General features: G+C 44.6%; 2 protein-coding genes across 2 annotated transcripts; one reads left to right on the top strand and one right to left on the bottom strand.

Moving 5' to 3' along the window:
- The first annotated feature begins 3861 nt into the window (after nt 1–3861).
- Nucleotides 3862–17291, top strand: ALG1 (ALG1 chitobiosyldiphosphodolichol beta-mannosyltransferase). Its single transcript, XM_079952598.1, has 13 exons — nt 3862–4207; nt 4909–4986; nt 5226–5329; nt 6103–6251; nt 7834–7923; nt 8765–8881; nt 9863–9987; nt 12162–12200; nt 13214–13273; nt 14046–14156; nt 15088–15202; nt 16164–16239; nt 17023–17291. The coding sequence occupies exons 1-13, from the start codon at nt 3991–3993 to the stop codon at nt 17152–17154; spliced, it is 1413 nt and encodes a 470-aa protein (XP_079808724.1). The 5' UTR covers nt 3862–3990; the 3' UTR covers nt 17155–17291.
- A 519-nt stretch (nt 17292–17810) lies between these two features.
- Nucleotides 17811–19840, bottom strand: LOC307202539 (olfactory receptor 10A7-like). The gene has a single exon (XM_079952626.1). It carries the CDS (start codon nt 19063–19065, stop codon nt 18133–18135), a length of 933 nt encoding a protein of 310 aa, XP_079808752.1. The 5' UTR covers nt 19066–19840; the 3' UTR covers nt 17811–18132.
- Nucleotides 19841–20251: the final 411 nt, after the last annotated feature.

Here is a 20251-nt window from a genome sequence, read left to right as displayed (position 1 = left end):
CGGGGGGGGGGGGGAGAGGTGGAGGGAGGAAAGGCGAGTGGGGGTGGGGTCAGGAGGCGATGTTTCTATTTTGCTTAATGTGTGGGGTTTTGCATCAGCATCATTTGTGCAGATTCTCTTTGCTATTCGCTTGTGTTTCTTTGGTGGTGAGAGAAATTGGGGTTGGCCTAGGGTGCGGTCGCCAGTTGCCTGTTTGTGATTGGCTGTGGTAAACTTTGTTTTCGTGTGTGAGTGGGGTGGGTGGGTGTTTTTGAATCAGGGGACGCAGGTGGCGCTGTGGGTTAAAGCCTCAGCGCCTAGGGCTTGCCGATCGAAAGGTCGGCGGTTCGAATCCCTGCGGCGGGGTGCGCTCCCGCTGCTCGGTCCCAGCGCCTGCCAACCTAGCAGTTCGAAAGCACCTCCGGGTGCAAGTAGATAAATAGGGACCGCTTACCAGCGGGAAGGTAAACGGCGTTTCCGTGTGCGGCTCTGGCTCGCCAGAGCAGCGATGTCACGCTGGCCACGTGACCCGGAAGTGTCTCCGGACAGCGCTGGCCCCTGGCCTCTTAAGTGAGATGGGCGCACAACCCCAGAGTCTGTCAAGACTGGCCCGTACGGGCAGGGGTACCTTTACCTTTACCTTTAGCCATATTGATTCGTATGCTGTTGGTGGATTCTTGTCGTCTTGTTGGGCTGTGTATGTGATAAAGGGGAGCCATTTCTAACAGATAAATGGGTGAACGTCTTGTCTGCCTATTCCTTTGTGGTGATTCATGCTCTGTGAGATGGGAGATCCCCAGGGACTTAAAGCACCAGGTCCCAGTTTTACAATTTAATGAGCAGAGTTGAATCTCCTTTCGTTGTTTTCTCTCAGTCTAGTTTTCCTGCAGAGTTTAAAGGCTTATCCACATTAACCTTTCCGCTGCTCTTTCCAGGCACAGTCCATACTTTAAACCTCTGTGTCTGAGTGCCCTTTTTTCTTCTTTTGCCCTGGATCTTTCCCCACAAAAACTCACTCTTTAAAGCTGATTCAGAGGAAATGGCAATCTGCAGAAAATCCGAATCAATGTTTGCTCTGATTGAGTGTTAAAAGAGCAGCTTTTCATGGGGAAAGATCGGGGGGGGGGGGGGAGAAAAAGAAAAGGAAGAAAGAAAAACACTTGGAAATGGAGCTTTAAAGTGTGGACATGTGTCTGGAAAGAGTGGATCAAAAGATAAGTGTGGATATGCCCTAACTGGAAACACAAGCTGAAAACCAGAAATTTGTATACAATCTTGGATACCTGTAGATCTCAGGGCAGTTCACTACATAAAATCACAATGTAAAAAACACAAAACATGTAATAAAAATATGAACAAAAACAAACACACATTTAAAAGGGCATTGGATATCAGTCAGCCAAAGACCAAGGGAAAATGTTCTAAAAAGACTTTATGGCATGGTTGTAAACTTTTACAAAGTTGTAAGTCTTATCCTGTTGCCTTGCAGAAGTCATGCCAAAAAAAACTCCTCTCCCCTCTGCCAACTTCCTCACTAAAGAATCAAGCAATTCTTAAAAAAGATTTTCTGTAAGTACAATGAAGAGCTTGTCTCCCAACTATCTCTGTTGCCATCTCGATCATTGGCAATTTGAGTGTTTTCAGCAGGTGTGATTTCCCCTGCCATCACCATGCTCTGCTAGTTCTTGGCATAAAATTAAATGGGATATGCCCTTTAAATGTTGTATTAACATTTCAAGGTTAAATTGGTGCATTGTTGTCGTCCCCTCCTTATTCATGCCTTGACAAAACACCCTTTTTCAAGCAATTGTGACTGCAAGCATTTATCCAGCTGAGCTGGGAATAGAACCATCAGGTGGCAAAGTCTTGGATGAGTCCAGCTGGTGACCCCTGATTCCAATTCCCATTTTGGTGGGGTGATTGTTTTTATTTTTACTTTATAATACACAAAAAGCAATAGACAAAGCAAGTGAGTTAAAGAAAAGAAAGCAAGGCAGTGAGAAGAGAGGAGAGAGTGCTAGTATTCAAAAAACAGCGTTATAATTCCTAACAATTGTCCTTCACAAATACATTACTATTGAAGAATGTTTCTGCATAGCGGTCCATGAGAAGTGGGTGGCTGCCAGTCATGGTCCTTTTACCTTAACGTATTCAGTAAATGGATGCAAAACATTTGAAAAGTTGCTGTTCCTTTTCGGATAGTGTAGGATTTGGGCATCTTTTGTTAACTTTTCCATTAGAGCAATGGTCCACCAGCTCTGGAGGTAAAATCAGCATCCTTGTGTGCAGCCTGTAGGGCTTGGGGATGTTATCTGCATCCTTGGGGATGTTATCTGCATCCTTGGGGATGTTATCTGCATCCTTGGAGTAGGCCAGCTTCTGGACCATCCACCCGTCACCAGCCTTCTCTCCTGTGCCCTCTAGGAAGAAGGGGAGATCATTGTGGAGAGCTTGCTAAACATCTCCTGGGGGCTACTCAGGTCCATCAGCTTGCAGATGCTAGTGCATCTGCCCACTGCCTTCCTCCTCCTCCTCCTCCTACTGGCATTCCGGCTGCAACCTGGGAACACACTCTGAGTATAACCTACCTCGCAGGGTTCTTGTGAGCAGTGCTTTTTTCTGGGGGGGGGGGAGAAGGGACGCAGGGGTACGCATACCCCTAAACATTATTTTAATCTAAGTTTGGCCTCATTGAGGAACAGTATTTCATATGGGTAGGAAAATGAGACCCCTGACCCCTGACAGTTAAGTCCAGTTGCGAACAACTCTGGGGTTGCAGCGCTCATCTCGCTTTACTGGCCAAGGGAGCCGGCGTTTGTCCGCAGACAGTTTTTCCGGGTCATGTGGCCAGCATGACTAAGCCGCTTCTGGCGAACAAGAGCGGTGCACAGAAACACCGTTTACCTTCCCGCCGGAGTGGTACCTATTTATCTACTTACACTTGATGTGCTTTCAAACTGCTAGGTTGGCAGGAGCAGGGACCGAGCAACGGGAGCTCACCCCGTCGGCAAGCCCAAGATGCTCAGTGGTTTAGACCACAGTGCCACCCATGTCCCTAAACATGAGAGTAAAGGTAAAAGGTACCCCTGCCCGTATGGGCCAGTCGTGTCCGACTCTAGGGTTGTGCGCCCATCTCACTTAAGAGGCTGGGGGCCAGCGCTATCCGGAGACACTTCCAGGTCACGTGGCTAGCATGACAAAGCTGCTCTGGCGAGCCAGCACCAGCGCAGCACACGGAAACGCCGTTTACCTTACCGCTATAAAGCGGTACTTATTTATCTAGTTGCACTTAGGGGTGCTTTCGAACTGCTTGGTGGGCAGGAGCTGGGACCGAAAGACGGGAGCTCACCCCGCCGCGGGGATTTGAATCGCCGACCATGCGATCTGCAAGTCCTAGGCGCTGAGATTTTACCCACAGCGCCACCCACGTCCCCAAACATGAGAGTAGGTATCCCTAAACATTTTTAAAGGGAAAAAAAGCACTGGTTGTGAGGATAAAAATGGGGAGAACTATATATGCTACCTTGAGCTCCTTGTAGGAAAGGTTAGAGGTCTAATAAGTTCGTAAGCAATTATTGGTAGCAGTGGGCTTCCGTGGTGGTTTGGGGCAAGGACTAGCTCACTGGGCTCCACCACTCGCATCACCCACACTTTCCGTGAGAGAGGGTCAACCGAGTCACGAGTTGCAAACAGACAACTTCAAGACTGAACTTTGTGCTTCCCTTGCATGCATTACAGATTACGTAGTTCTCTTGGCATATTTTAATTTCCTTGCATGGGTTGGGCTAAATGACCCTTGGGATCCCCTCGAATTATACAATGCTATGATTCCTCCGCACAGGGACGCAGAGAAGAATCCCGCCCATCCAGCCTGGATTTGGATCCAAGATGGCGACCGATCTGAAAGCGGCCTATCTCGGCAATGATCCCCCACCTACATAATGCAGGCGATACTTCCTTGGTCAGATTCAGCGGAAGGCGCTCTAGCCCTCCCACTCGATCTCCCACAAGATGGCGGCCCTCCTTTGGCTGACGCTTTGCGGGTCGGCGACGTTAACGCTGCTGCTGCTGCTTCTCCTGTTACTATGGCAACGGCAGCGGCCTGCTGGTTCCGAGGACCGCGTGGCGGTGGTGGTGCTGGGCGACCTGGGCCGCAGCCCCCGCATGCAGTACCACGCCCTGTCGCTGGCCCGCCGCGGCCGCCGCGTCGACCTTATCGGGCACCCGGGTGAGTCCAAGGTGCTGGGGCTTTTTCCAGCCTGGAAGCCACGCCTCCTACTGCCTTGCTGCAACCCCTCGTTCCAAAAGATGTCCGAGGGCTTTTGCGCTTCCCTTTGGTTCGATGAAAGGCACTCTGCATATGCTCACTCTTGCACTACATTGTTATTTTTAACAGAATACCGCTAAGGTATGCAGCGGAGGATCTTGCTTCTTTGCAAACCCTCATTGCAGAGATGTGAGGGAGCTTAAGCGTTGTGAAAGGTACTCTGCATATGTTCAGATGCACTCTTGCACAGCAGTGTTGTTGTTGTTGTTGTTGTTAACAGAATGCTGTTGATGTAGCTAGCCATGCATCTTATTATAATTAATTATAATTAATTTTTTGCTAACCCATGTTCCAGGTATGTGAGAGAGTTTAAGTGCTTGGGGAAGAAGGGGCACTCTTCATATGCTCAGATGCAACCATTTAGAGATGGTCATCTGAAGGCCTGGTTCCCCATTCCTTCAGCAGTGGGTGTCCTTTTAAACTGCCATAGGTATACACTGAGTTACCCTAATATGTGTATAGGTTTTTGCCCCCAGAACACCCACATTGCTGGCTTATATACTGAATTAATATTTGCTGTTCCCACTTAATTTGCTTTCACATTCTGTTCTGTTTATGTATGTGCTTGGATGAATTTTCTTAATTGTTTACTTTTCTTTCAGGCACAAAGCCACACAGCGAGATTATACGTAATGGAAACATACAGATTGTTCATATCTCTGAGCTCAAAATTTGGCAAGGTATGGTGAACATTGCAGTATTTGGAGGTGGTTTTTTTTAAAAAAATGATGCACCAGTTTTTAAATCAAGGCTCCTTTGACAGAAAAAAAATGCATTTTTTGCTATTTTGTATTTAAACATATTGTGTAACTTGAGTTTAATGTTTGTTATTGGTATTTTTAATGAACTTATTGTAAACAGCTTTCTGTGTTTTATTATGTGTGTTGCAACTCTGATGACTGTTTATTTCCTCTTGTAGTTGGGCCAAAGATGTTCCAGTATATCGCAAAAGTCATTTTACAGAGCATCCAACTATTGTATACAATGCTGAGGATAGCTAAACCAAACTATGTACTTCTCCAGGTACATATGCGCCATGAGAACTGTATACAGTATTTGTGTCTCCTAGGTCTGTTTAAAACATACCACTTTTAAAGCAGTGGCAGTTGGGAAATGTTTTATTTAAAGTGTGTTTTAATATGAATACTATATTTGGAATATTGATACACGTATGCTTTGTCTGCAGTAGTTCAAGGTTTGTTTTTAGAGCAGATTCTTACATTTTTGCCTTAACTTTTTAATTTGGGTAGCAGCCTGTTATTATATAATCACAAGCAAATATCATTAGGTGATGGTGAATGCTGTAAGAACAGGTTGCTGGACTAGATGGGTCTTTTGGTCTTAGCCTGCCAGCAGAAGGATAACAATGAAGCAGCCAGCCTAACCTTTTTTGGGAGGGAATTCCACAATATGCTTTTGATGTTTATGGGACTGAGAGAAGATGCTCACCTGAGACTCTTAGCTACCATCCTAAAGAATCTTGGGAACTGTAATTTGTTAAAGGGACTGGTAATTCAACCTCTGTGGGTGTTAAACTACAGTTCTCAAGATTCTTAGGGGGAAGCCATGTGCTTAAAATGTGTGGTGTTGATATGACCTATGGCACTGAGATAAAGGCTTTGGAGAAAATGAGACTTAGGAGGAAATATTTGAAGGGTAGGGGAAGAGAGATGTGGCATTCTGGGTAGGAGTTAAAGGCCCAGTCAGAGGAAGAAAGCAAGAGCTCTTATTTTTTGGTATTGCACTGTCTCTTGCTCTCTGAAACAGGCTCTCTTTCTCTTCATTTTTATGACCAGAATCCTCCAGGTCTGCCCAGCATAGCTGTTACCTGGGTGGCTTGTCTTCTAAGAAGCAGTAAGCTCATCATCGATTGGCACAACTACGGCTATACCATAATGAGCCTCACACATGGAATGAGGCACCCTATTGTCCGGATTGCTAAGTGGTTTGTACAACAGCTGTTTATAGTTTATTAGACACCGTTGGCCAAGTCGTCAGTGAACCATGGGGATTATTAATTTTTTTATATGTGCATGTGCGTGCGTGCATGCGTGTGTGTGCACGTGTATTTATGTAGGTTTAAAAATAGCCATCTCCTTCCTTATGGGTCAATATAATGGTTTTGAAACCCAACAGAAGATGGTTTTGAACCCATGTGCTTTTTAAAGGTCCTATGAACAGTGTCCTATATTGCCCCGTCCCCCCATTTTATCTGTAAAACCACCCTGGGAGGCAGTTTAGGCTGAGATTTGGTGATTGGCACAAGGTGACTTCATGACAGTGGGCATTTGAACCATGGCAGAGTGAGATCTTCCTCGTCCGATAGTAGCCACTGCACCACACTCCCTGGTAATGCTCCTTTGTGAGTATTTCAGAAGTGCTAGAAACTTGATGAAATATTTGTACATCCATTAGCAACTGGCCTCATACAGTGCGTTGCTGAATGTGAATACAGTACGATCACATCTTACATGCAGTTAACTGGCAGCCATATACGTGGTTGAAGGCAGAATGGTTGAAAATGCACAAGTTAAACCCAAGCAAGGCAAAGAGCTTAAAAGCTCTTTTTGTGCCAGATCCACTTGGGTTACCTGGCATGGAAAGAGCTTTGTAAGCTCTCCACCTTGCTTGCTGGGCAAGGCTAGCTCAGCATGCGAACTCTGGGAGTATTGGAGATTCTCTCTCTCCCCTGCTAGCCACAGGGGTGGCTCCAAGAGTTTGGATATATGGTACACTGTTGTTGTGTATACGCAGAACCCTTTGAACCGAACCCCTGCTTAAGATGCAGTTGTCCTGTATTTAGGTAAACGGGACAGGTTTGCTATATTTGAACATGTTATCATATTGATTTTGATTTTATTAGTCACATACTAGAATAGTCACTGGCTTACATAGAATGTGGATAAAATTGTTGGTGTGTATCTCTTGTGATAACAAATGTGGGCCCCGCTCCAGGTAAAGCTAGTCATGCCTATGGCTGCCATCTTATATGCAGTGGGCTGCATCTGGACTAAGTTAATTGAACATGGGTTCCATTGAAATCAATGTGAAAACTTCAGGCCACAGCAAGACGTAAATCTCAATTATTTCAGTGGGAATTTCATGCAGTTAATATAGTCTGGATCCAGCGCTCTCAGTGGAGCTTACTTCTGAGTAGTTATTCATAGGGTAATAGCATAAAAGCTGCTGAAAACGGTTATCCCTGTTTTGAGATGGAGTTGGGCCATGATGTTATTTGGTGGGCAACTTTTTAGGTTTGAAGTTATTCTCAGGTTTTTTTTTAGTGTGTGAGACCACTGAATTCCCAGGTTATGAGGAATTGTGTATAGGAAATACATGAACATATATTGCATTTTTGTGGTTTAAATGGATTTGAGAAATGAAGGAAAGCATATGATTTTGCTTTATTTTTTATTTTTTAAAAAAGGCATTGCAACCGGGGAAGAAACTTATATTCCCATGAAAGCATCTGAGATGGGTTAGTAGAACCAGTATTTAGTAACTGATGGACATTCAATTTATTTCAGGTATGAAGAATTCTTTGGGCGTCTGTCTGACTATAACATTTGTGTGACTAACTCAATGAAAGAGGATCTTCTGGTGAACTGTAACATCAGGTAAATGAGTAGCTCACAATCGACTCTACCAAATGAGTTGTGTGTGTTTCAAGGACCTTTACTAGACCATATAGAAATATCCAGCAGAGCCAGTAGAATATTAACAATATTGTTAATATTAACAATTAGCTAAAATGTAACTTATATATAATATTAATATATTGTTAATATTGGTATTTTTTGTCTTTGCAAATTGCTTTCAACCTTATTGTATTGGAAAACAGCATATGAAAGTATGCATATCATAAGAACAAATGGGAGAGCAGGGTCACTTCCTCCAGCACTTTGAATGATAGGTTTACTGAGGGGCCTACAGAGGTTTAGCCCAAAGTGCTTCGCTTCAACCCCTGGGATCCTGCACCACAAAATCACAGTGTGCAGATTGGTCCTAGCTGCATTAGGCTACTCAGGTGTGATGCCCAGTGTGTGAATATCAAGCATGGATGAAGCCTCAAGTGCTCTCACCACATGTACCCTTTCTCTTCTCTAACATAACATCTGCCCATAGCTTTCCTGCCTTAATTTTGTGTAAAAATATTTCCAGGGCACTTCTATAGTACCTTTTTACATTCACTGATTTTTTATATATATATTAATAGTTTATTAAGATAATTTCAGTTGGAAGAAATAAAGTGAAAATAAAAGCAAAGAAAGAAAGAAAGCAAAACATAAACAATACAATAAGAAAAAAAGATAAAATATGCTAAATATAGCGTAGTTACATTTCCATACATTATTATATAGATATATAAGTAATATTATTGTCCTTTTGGCTAAGATCAAGTATAGTATCTGATTTTTATCTTTATTGTTTTGACTTCTGGGCCCCTTTGCGTTGCAGAGCGACGACCCTCTATGACAAGCCAGCTTCTTTCTTCAAGGAAACGCCATTGATAGATCAGCATAAGTTGTTCATGAAACTAGCCAAAGAATATGCTCCGTTTAAAGGCCAACTTGTGTAAGTTAAAATGTGCTGTTGTATACACTCCTACCTAGTTTGGAACTGGCGTGCTTAAGAACACAGGAGGAGCCTTCTGGATCAGGCCAGTGGCTCAACTAGTCCAGCATCCTGTTCTCAGAGTGGCCAACTAGATGCTTGTGGGCAAACCTCAAACAGAACCTGAGCACAAGATCCCTTTGCCTTCCTGTGGTTTCCAGCAACTGGTATACAAAAGCATTACTGCCACCAAACTATAGAGGCAGAGCATAGCCATTGTGGCTGGTAGCCATGGATGGCCTTTTCCTCCATTAACATGCCAAACTCCTCTTTTAAAGCCTTCTAAGTTGGCCATCAATGGGACGTGGGTGGCGCTGTGGTCTAAACCACAGAGCCTAGGGCTGGCTGAAATCCCTGCGACTGGGTGAGCTCCCGTTGTTCAGTCCCAGCTCCTGCCCACCTATCAGTTTGAAAGCACGTCAAGTGCAAGTAGATAAATAGGTACCACTCTGGCGGGAAGGTAAATGGCATTTCCATGCACTGCTCTTGTTCACCAGAAGCGGCTTAGTCATGCTGGCCACATGACCCGGAAGCTGTCTGTGGACAAAAGCCAGCTCCCTCGGCCTATAGAGCGAGATGAGCGCTGCAACCCCAGAGTCGTCCGCGACTGGACCTAACGGTCAGGGGTACCTTTACCTTTACAGTAGCCATCACTGCTTGCCGTGGGAATGAGTTCCATAATTTAACTATGCTCTGCGTGAGTTAGTAACAATGCTTTGTGTTCATTTGGTACCAAGTTAAATACTAATGGGTTGAGGAGCTTAGTAGGGAACTTTGAGAAGGGATAAATATTGACAACATCTCCTGCCTAAATACGGAGCTGACCTTTATGGCTTCCATTAATCTGATTTTGGGAGCTATAATGTTTGGTTTGGCGCGTGTGCTTTTGCTGATCACACATGTTCTTTGAAGGTTAGTCTTCAGAATCCTGTTTCTCCTCAGAGCAGAGTCCAGCCTCCCAGGTGATGTTGAGAAAACTGCCTTTACACAACTAGACACCAGGAGCGGAAACGTGATGCACTGCATGGGCCGGCCAGCTCTCCTCATCAGCAGCACCAGCTGGACAGGTCTTGCTCTATACCATTGTCTGTGTATCTTTCCATACAGTATGCTTGAGATGCTTGTACATGAAGCTGTAAAATAGGGATGCAGAACCTCAGGTCCAGGGCCAAATGCAACCCTCCAGGTCTCTTTGCCTGGCCCTTGGGACTCTCCATAGGCCACACCCCCTCCTAAGCCACACCTCTCACCAGCCCTACTTCATATGCTTAGGTGTTTTGGCCTGGCTGGAATGTGCCCTTGAACCTCTGATAATGCTTCTTGCTTGTCTGGATGGAGAGGGGTTTGTGAGTAGAAACTAGCCTATCGTAGAAAGTTAAAATTCACATTTGCAGCTCCCATCACTTTTGCCTCTGGTCCTGCCCACCACTGCAGTGTTTCCTCTAGAAGGGAATGCTATCTTTGGACTGGTAAGGTGTCCCACTCCCGCTGTAAGACTTTGCACTAACTGTATACCAAGAGAAGTGGCAAGTACTTGAGCAGAGAATACTTCAAGATTGCTTGGAATTCTTTTTTAAAAAATTAGTGGAAGTAAAGGTAAAGGTAAAGGTACCCCTGCCCGTACGGGCCAGTCTTGACAGACTCTGGGGTTGTGCGCCCATCTCACTTAAGAGGCCAGGGGCCAGCGCTGTCCGGAGACACTTCCGGGTCACGTGGCCAGCGTGACATTGCTGCTCTGGTGAGCCAGAGCCGCACACGGAAACGCCGTTTACCTTCCCGCTGGTAAGCGGTCCCTATTTATCTACTTGCACCCGGAGGTGCTTTCGAGCTGCTAGGTTGGCAGGCGCTGGGACCGAGCAGCGGGAGCGCACCCCGCCGCAGGGATTCGAACCGCCGACCTTTCGATCGGCAAGCCCTAGGCGCTGAGGCTTTAACCCACAGCTTTAACCCACAGCTTTAACCCACAGCGCCACCTGTGGAAGTACAGGTGACCAATTAACAAATTGGCAACATAATCATGGTTGCTAACAGTAGCTGATTGCCTCCCACTTCCAAGGAGAGGATAATTTTCATGTCCCTCTTTCCTTGGATTTCTGATCATGTATGGCTGTGTTGAAAAATATAATCTCATCATGTGGGCAAGAACTGTGAACATAAATCTCCACATGAAGAGTGTAACAAAAACATTGTCTTGATTTGTACTAGAATTTCTCCAAAAACTGTCAGGCCACTAACTTTTCAACAGCCTTTCTCTTTCCCTTCATTCCACAATTGATGTTGCTTGGTTTTCACTGTCTACTTGCAAATGTTTGGAAAATATTTGTTTCATTAGCAATTATTAATTGAGTTTTAATTAATGTTTGAAGTTTATGAAGCAGTTTTGAAATTGACAGGATGAAATAAGTGACCTGGAGCACATGGCAGCCTAATATAAACTGGGTTTATTTTTTTATTTATGTCAGAGCTCCATTCTTTTCCCTAGTAAAAGTAACAGAGCTGACCCTAGAACTAGGCAGGGTAAGATGGAATATTTTGAGGGAGTACAATTTATTTAGGATTACAGTATATGGTTGGGAGACTCTTTGAGTCTTCTCCTTTAGGCACCAAAATATATTGGGATCATCTGTGTGTGTAAAGTTTGTAGACAGTCATTTTATGTATTTAAAGCATTTTTACTCTTTCAGTCAAAATGGCTCCCAGAGCTGCTTATAGAGTATATGAATCCCTGCCCTCAGGTTTCCACTCAAGAAGACAAGACACAAAAGCTAAAAGGGATGGGAAGGGAAGATGAAAATGAGCAACCTCAGGCAGCGGTTTCTTAAAGGTTACAAAGTTCTTATAATGGCAAAACAGTTCAGTTAGCTTCGGTTGGGAGACAGTTGTGGAAGAGCCAGTGGAATAGTCAAAAGGCCTTAAGGAATCCAGCAAATGCACAAGGCATTTGGAGTTGATTTCAGAGTTGGTCTCAGTGGGCTTAAACATGTCTAATGCCAACACAGAATACATTGCTATTTGAATGAATGTGACAAATACAGAAGAGATTACTTTAGCTGCATGTCTTGTAGCTGCTGTGAGCCCCTTTGGCTGTACAAGAGAGAAGCATTGTGTTGATTGCCTCATTTGCTTTACGTTATACAGTTGCTACAGAGACAGCACTCAAAAGCAGAATTGCTTTAGGTGAAACCAGAGTTATTGCTGTGATTCTTGTATATTAACTGCAAACTTTTTCTCCCTTTTCTAGAAGATGAAGATTTTTCCATCCTATTAAGAGCTTTAGAAGGTGGGTTATTAAGGGAGCATTCTGTCTTTCTTAACAAGCAAACCTGGATCCACTGCTGTCACTGGAGGCACAGGCGGCCTCAACAGTGTGGGCTGCCCATAATTTGATTTGTTCTGGCCCTCCTGCTGAAAGTGATTCCCCATCCCTGCATTAGCGGAATTGGCAACTGGATCAGAAAGCAGGAACTGTGGTCTATCCTCTTCCTTTCTTCACTTTCTGGGAACAGTGTACTTTTAGGTGGCTAAGAGTGGGAAGGGTATTTTGAGCAGTGGGGGAGAGACATTTGCATAGGTGAACACACCTTCTTGAATGCTAATAAGCAGAACTCAACTGTGGTTACCCCCTACTGCAACCAAAGCTATTGTTTCCTCAATCCTGTGAACCTCAGTCTTCCACTTCTGCCCACAGCTGCAAAAAGAAAAGGGGGGACTGAAGAGAAAAGCAGTGGCAGCTGCATGCTCTTCTACCCCTGGCAGAGCATCTCTCTCAGCAGAGGACTGGGACCAGCAGTTCCAACATGTCTATCAGAAAAAGTGAGAGCTGTGAGAGCACCAAGGAAAAGGCCCCCATCAGAGAACAGGCTTGTTCTCTTATGGGGAACAGTTCTCTTTGCATTGCCACATGTGTTCTGTGCATATCTGGGATTCAGGTGTTGGCTGCAAAGTTTCCTTTTGCGTCATTCTTGACTTAAAATACTCTTTTATCAAGGCATGCTGAAAACTTGGTTATAGGGTGGCATCTAGGCTGCCTAAACTAAAAAATAGGTAGCAACTGCAAGGGTGCCCACTCCCCCCCCCCATTTTTTCTCTCCTATTGGTGCAGATTCACTTTGGGATCTGTCTACAAACAATCTTGGCTGTAAGACTGTAGCTCTTCCCACCTCAGTCTTCCTGCTTGCTGTAGAAATCCCAAACTTGTTAAAAATAAAAAAAAGTTGCCTTTTGTAGCCTGTCATTTTTTTCCAATGATGGTTTTGGTAAAGTCACAACTCTTACTGTTTTTTTGTTGCACAGAATATGAACGCTATCTCAACGATGGAGCAAAGCTTCCTCCTCTTGTGTGTGTGATAACAGGTAGCAGCTTTTAAATCATTTGTCTTCTTTTCATCTTATATATTCATACTGGGAAACCCATTTTCTCCACCACCACTGAAGAAGCAAGGAAGTTTCTGTGAGCTCCAGAGCTCTCTCTGTGTTGAGTTCATTAGTGAGGACCCTGCTTTCATTTTTGTACAGTGGTACCTTGGGTTAAGTACTTAATTCGTTCTGGAGGTCCGTTCTTAAGCTGAAACTGTTCTTAACCTGAAACACCACTTTAGCTAATGGGGCTTCCTACTGCTGCTGCACTGCTGGAGAACGGTTTCTGTTCTCCTCCTGAAGCAAAGTTCTTAACCTGAGGTACTATTTCTGTAACCTGAAGCGTATATAACCCAAGGTACCACTGTATTCGGTTTGTGCCTTAAGCTGCTTGCCCTAGGTTGCTGGCATGGTGTCAGCCCCCCCCCCCCAGGAGAACTATATAATTTTTACATTTACATCCTACCTTTCCTCCCAAGGAACTCCAGGTGGCATGTTTCTCCTCCCTCTGTGCTTTATCTTTGCTACAATCCTGTGCAGTAGGCTAGACTGAGAGACTGCGACTGGCTCAAAGTCACCCAGTGAGCTCCAAGGCTGAGCAGCGATTTTGACTCTGTTCTCCCAGCTCATAGCCTGACATTCTATAACCATGGCACCACGCTGGTTCTGGGCATTCAAATGAAATCTTGCCCAGAGGATGATAACTCTCACAATGCGCCCTTTTGGATCAGCAGCAAACCATTTTGTTCATTTTCTTTCATTTAAAAAGGCAAGGGGCCTCTGAAGGAGTATTACAACAAGCTGATTGCAGAGCTGCATTTCAAGCATATCCAGATCTGTACTCCATGGCTGGAAGCAGAGGATTACCCCCTTCTGCTCGGTAAGGAAGATCTTCGAATTCTCAGTGTGCTTCAATGTGCCATTTTGAAAATTTACAGGAGCAGACTCATGAGATCTTCGGAGTATAGGATAGTGGTCCATTGCAGGACTGTGATAGCAGAACCTGCTATTGAATAATAGAATCATAGAATTGTAGAGTTGGAAGGGACCCCAAGGGTCATCTAGACCAACCCCTTGCACTGCAGGAATCCTGCCCACAGCCATCCCTGGGTGGGCTTGAACCACCAACCTTCTGGTCGACAGCCAGATGCCCCGACCCACTTGAAATGGGTCCTTTGAAGCAGGAGAGGAACTTGCACGCTTTCCTCCCTTTTCTTCTCCACAAGGGTGCTGACTGGCAGGGCAGAGGGAAAACAAGATGGCAGTGATTTGTACAAATTGGCTAAGGTAAAGAACTGTCTCTTCAGCATACAATGGAAGCTACATAATGGAAGGCACCAGAATTACCTCTGCAGTGGGGGGAGGTATCCCACAGCATGGAGGCTGCCAGTGAGAATGGCTTCCCCCAGACCACTACTCCTAGAAACTCCAAGGGCAGTGGAACTACAAAGAAGGCCCCTCTCTGCTGGTCTTGGCACCTGAGATGATCTGGGGGGAAGACGAGGTCAGTAGAGAGGGTCTTGTATTCTGGCTCAGGTTCCTAAGTGGCCTGGGCTTGGGAATGTTTGAGCGTCAGTGAAACAGTTTCAAGTGAGTACTATTCAAGAGCTGGTGTACAATTCCTGCATGCCTCATTTTAACTGCCCCACAAACTCCTCCTTGGCAGGCCTCATTACCACCTGATTTGTATACCTCATTTTTTTTTTCAGTGGCAACAAGCCATCCATTACTTGAGCAGCTACAAAAAAAAAAACAAACAAAAACAACTCATTTGCAGAATGTACTCAATGGGGGGTTGGTTTCTCTTACAGGTTCAGCTGACTTGGGCGTCTGTCTCCATATGTCCTCTAGTGGCTTGGACCTACCTATGAAGGTCGTGGACATGTTTGGCTGCTGCTTGCCTGTATGTGCAGTGCACTTCCAGTGGTAAGAGCACGCCTGTGTGTTTCAGCGTCTCAAAAGAACCTGGCATTAGACCATTGGTCCATCTAGTGCAGTACAGTCATACCTTGGGTTGAATACGCTTCGAGTTGAGCACATTCGAGTTACGCTCCGTGGCAACCCGGAAGTAACGTGCTCCATTACTTCCAGGTTGCCACGGAGCGCAACTTCCGTGGCAACCCGGAAGTAACCACGGAGCGCGTTACTTCCAGGTTTCGCCGCTTGCGCATGAGCAGACGCTCAAAATGACATCACGTGCATGCGCAGAAGCGGCGAAAAGCAACGCGCGTGTGCGCAGATGTGCCGTCGCTAGTTACGTGTGCTTCTAGATGCGAACAGGGCTCCGGAACAGATCCCGTTCGTATCTAGAGGTACCACTGTAATGTTTACACTGGCAGGCAGCACCTCTCAGGGGTTTCAGGCAGGGAGTCTTTCCCAGCCCTGCCTGGGGATAATGGAATTTGAAACTGAGACCTTCTGCATGCAAAGCAGATGCTCTACTGATGAGTTATGGCTCTTCCCCCATCTTGTGTATCCCTTGTTGGTTAACCCATCTCTCTATTCTTTGAGATCTTTATTTGTTTATTATTATTGGTGGTGGTTGATACTACAAATGGGCCCTGCAACAAAAAGTTGCAGAATGCTCCTGTTCAGGCTGCAGCCAGTCTGGAGCTCCTTGCAGATTCCTCTGGTTTTTTTATACTCCCTGGCTGCTCACAGGTCCTTGTCAGCTCCCTTTAGTTAGAAATAATTGGGAAACTATTGTTTTTATTTTAATTTGGAAATCTTGCTGTGCTTTTCTCTGCTGTGTTTGAGGCTGATGTCCAAAATACCTAGAAGGCAGCAGGCTGGTGCATTAATATGGTATGTTAACTGTTAACCCGCTCCCTCACTGAAGAAAACAACTTTGAGATTCTTTCTAGTGCTGTTTTGCTTATTTTTGTAGTATACATGAACTTGTGAAGCATGAAGTAAATGGTTTGGTGTTCCGGGACTCAAGCGAACTTGCAGAGCAGCTGAAGGTAACATAGAAAAAGAGAACTTTGACTTGCTGATGGGGCTCATTGAGCCTTCATTGCTTTGGAAACATCAAGGAAGCTGGATGTTTTGGTGGCAGGAGGGAACTTTCATCTTTGAATGCTGCTTCATAGTTTAAAAACAAAAACTTCCTGAACATAGAAAATTATGAGAAATATATAAGCTAACATTATCCCTGAAGCACTAGCTTTCTATGTGCAGGGAGTTGCTTTTAAATAAGTGGAAAGGGACATTCATTCTCTCTCTCTCGTGCATATGTTGTCCTTTTAAAAATATATAGCTTTATTTTTTTTTATTAAGGATTTTCCAGTATATGGAATGCTAAACATATCAATTTTCTTAAAGGAAAAAAAATCAAACACAACCAGTTTAGTTAGGATGCATGGAGTATAGAATTGCAACTCCTCCCCCCCCCCCAAGCCCTTCATTATTTTCTCAGTAGGTCAGCAAGATTTCATAATGATCTGGCATGGGTTAGGATATTGAATCTTGGAATACATAGTTCTGACTATAATTTACTTCCTTAAACAGTTCTTTGATAATCCCAGGGACTTGTCACATTATTACTGTTCGTGTGCCAATTTTGAAGGTGGTACTTTTCTAGTGAGACATCAGTTTGTTTGTTGAGGAAGCAATTGATTCAATGTAGTTTTATCTGGGAAAAATACCTGCATCTTCCCATAATTGTAGGTATAGAAAGTAGAATATTTTTCCATTTTCCTATATACTGAATTAATCTGTTTCACTCACTCTTTCTAACCTTGCAGATGCTTTTCTTGGAATATTCTTCTGCAGAAGGCAAACTCAATTTATTCCGAAAGAATCTTTGCACAACCAAGCAGCTTCGTTGGGATGAAAGTTGGGAGCAGACAGTTCTTCCTCTTTTTAGCAGCAGTTAAGCTGATACCACTTTGAAGTTAATTTATAACTTGCACATTCTCAAAATCTGTAACACCACAAGCGTGTTTGTATATCAAAAATTCTTTTTACAAAAGAAAAAGTGATTTTATATGGTGAATAAAAAGTTTTATCTGGAGCTTCGTTATAGGCTTATGCAATTTTCCCACTTTTCCCTCTTAATTTCTATGCTGTGGATAGAGCCAATTTTGTTCTGTATCTACTTACTGCTTCACTGTTGTTTTTTTTAAATGCAGTAATGAAGTAGGTTGTGGTGCCTTCAGTTATTGTTGCCTAAGTTGCAAGCTGGTAATTCCCTATTTGAAGTGGAAACATGTTACTGTGAATCTTGGAAAGTACCTTTATAACTTCTTCACGTTCAAAGGAGATACCATATTGCGATGTGTGTTATTTGTTTCCTACCTCACTTTATAACTGGTACAGTGGTACCTCGGGTTACATACGCTTCAGGTTACAGACTCTGCTATCCCAGAAATAGTGCTTCAGGTTAAGAACTTTGCTTCAGGATGAGAACAGAAATTGTGCTCCGGCGGCGCGGCAGCAGCAGGAGGCCCCATTAGCTAAAGTGGTGCTTCAGGTTAAGAACAGTTTCTGGTTAAGTACGGACCTCTGGAACAAATTAAGTACTTAACCTGAGGTACCACTGTATTTGAACATGGAGAATTTTACCCAGAACATGCGGGGTCTGAAACCTTAAACTCCACGGTCTATGTTGTGTTACAGTACATTTAGCATTTTCCTCCTCCTTTGAAAAAGGGGTCATGCTGGTATTTGGATTTCATGTTTAAAACAATGCCTTGAGTGTTCAATCATATTTCATTTTGGGATCTCTTTGTTCAGGGTAGACATTTGTATTGCAAGCAAAAGGACCAAACAGGCTTGGCTGATGAAATAGTAGGACTTGGAGATCTTGGCCCAAGGTGGAAAGAAGCTTTGCCTCTGTTCAAGCATTGCCTTGTTTAAACCTTGGCCATTTTGCTTCGTCCTAAGACTCTCATCAAGGCTTCTTTGACATCTTTATTGCGCAGGCTGTATATGATCGGGTTTATCATGGGGTTGATGATAGTATAGAAGACCGAGATGGCCTTGTCCTCTTCTGGCGTGCGCTGCCCCTTCGACCGCATATACATGAGCATGGCAGTCGTGTAGAAGATAGTCACCACCGTCAGGTGCGCTGAGCAGGTGGAGAAAGCTTTCTGCCTGCTGTCGGCAGAGGCGAGTCGCAGTATGGCAATAATGATGCGTACGTAAGAGAGTACGATCAAGAGAAAGGGGATTATCTCCGTCGCTATGCCCCCCATGTACATTGCACTCTCGCTCACAGAGGTGTCGGCGCACACCAGCTGAAGCATGGCTGGGACTTCGCAGAAATAGTGGTCAATGACATTGGAGCCACAGAGAGGGAGCTTGAGGACAAAGAGTGGAACCACTGACCCCAGGAAGGTGCTGAGCCAAGACCCAGCAGCCATGCCAATACAAACCGATTTGTTCATTAGAACAGAGTAGCGCAACGGGTGGCAGATGGCGACGTACCGGTCGATCGCCATCACGGCAAGGAAGATGCATTCTGCCGCCCCTAGGAACAGCGTGATATACATCTGAGCCTCACACAACTCGGCTGAGATGGACTTCCTTGTCACCAAGAAGTTCATGAGCATTTTGGGGACAACGGCCGAAGTGCAAATGATATTCAAGACTGCCAGGTTGCAGAGGAAGAAGTACATGGGCATTTGAAGGTGGGGATCCAGGCTGGTCAAAGTGATTACAGCAATGTTTCCGATCAGAGTTACGGTGTAGATCACGAGGAATATAATGAAGAGGAAGACTTGGGCCAGTGGGGAGAAAGGGAACCCCAAGAGAACAAATTCTGTGATGACGGTTATGTTTTTCATTTCTATACTTTTCTGTAGGAAGAACAATAGTGGTTTAGTAGTCAAAAGTGCAAGGACTCATCTTGACAGCCCCTATAAGCTATGCCCATGAAGAGAGTCTACACACACTCTCATCCCAAAGCAGCAATACATAGCATAATACCCAGTTGATTAGGATCGGCACATCTGCAGTCCAATGCAAAGATACCTAGCAGTCATTTCTGTCAATCTCATTTCTGACTTCTCAAAACGCATTGCGATCTTAACCCTGCTGAAATGCCATCTTCAGCTCTCAATTAGAAATGGAAACTGTATTGTTGCAAATAACTGCCAGCATTTAATCTGCTGTCAATGGGAAAAAGAAATAGAGAACCATACCACTTTATTTTCTTCGTTCTCTGACTACCTCTCTGAGTTAAATCTGTTGCCCTTCAGATGCTGCTGAACTACTGTTTCCATTGGCCAGGCTGGCTGGGACTGATGGGAGTCGGAGTCCAACAACACCTAGGGGGCCACAAGTTGCCAACACCAGCCCTACATGCTGTGTCAGACCAGCCAACCCACTGCTGTTTCTTTCAACTGGGTTTGCTCCCCCTGCTGTTTGAGATCCTTTTTAACAGGAGATGGTTGAGATTGTACCTGTGACCTTCTGTCTCAGAGCTCTGTAGCCCCCTGTTATGCCAAGATGGGATGCATCATTTAACTTCCACCGGCAATAGATTACAGAACTGTTTTGTCCCCCAATCACTCACCTTTTTAATTTGTTTTAAAATAAATGTGTTTCTTACATTTTTTAAAAAAACCTCTTGTCTCTGTGCTGCTGAAACTGAAGTCGGTGTAAGGTAGCTGATTGGGATGTGGGGACCACCACGTGCACAAATCTACCTAAGTAGGAGGCTCTAGAGGAGCCTTGGAGGCTTTTCAACACAAGTAACTGCCTTATGGCAAGCATGAGCCTTGGCCCACTGATGTGCAGCACCTCTCCACAATTATCACACTGGGCTATTCCTCAGCCCTTTTTGGAAGCTCTAGAGATTGAATTTGCATGCAGAACATGTTCTCTACCGCAGAGTTGCAGCCCTCTTGAGTGCTGCTTCCACCACCGTTACTAATATATCCTGCTTAATGCCAAAATAGGATTTTAAGGGGTTCATGAAGTAGAAAAACCAAGTTACACAATTAAAATGTACAATAAGACAGCACATGT

The sequence above is a fragment of the Podarcis cretensis genome (genome assembly GCF_951804945.1).
Source record: "Podarcis cretensis genome assembly, chromosome: 14".
Lineage (NCBI taxonomy): Eukaryota > Metazoa > Chordata > Lepidosauria > Squamata > Lacertidae > Podarcis > Podarcis cretensis.
This window is presented reverse-complemented; position numbering and strand designations above follow the sequence as displayed.

What these genes read in the sequence shown, in the direction of transcription:
- ALG1 (XM_079952598.1), top strand. Translation starts at nt 3,991, where the DNA reads ATGGCGGCCCTCCTTTGGCTGACGCTTTGCGGGTCGGCGACGTTAACG. An exon ending in ATTGTCCGGATTGCTAAGTG is followed by an intron (nt 6,252 to 7,833) that starts GTTTGTACAACA and finishes AATTTATTTCAG; the next exon opens with GTATGAAGAATTCTTTGGGC. An exon ending in CCGTTTAAAGGCCAACTTGT is followed by an intron (nt 8,882 to 9,862) that starts GTAAGTTAAAAT and finishes GTTTCTCCTCAG; the next exon opens with AGCAGAGTCCAGCCTCCCAG.
- LOC307202539 (XM_079952626.1), bottom strand. Translation starts at nt 19,065, where the DNA reads ATGAAAAACATAACCGTCATCACAGAATTTGTTCTCTTGGGGTTCCCT.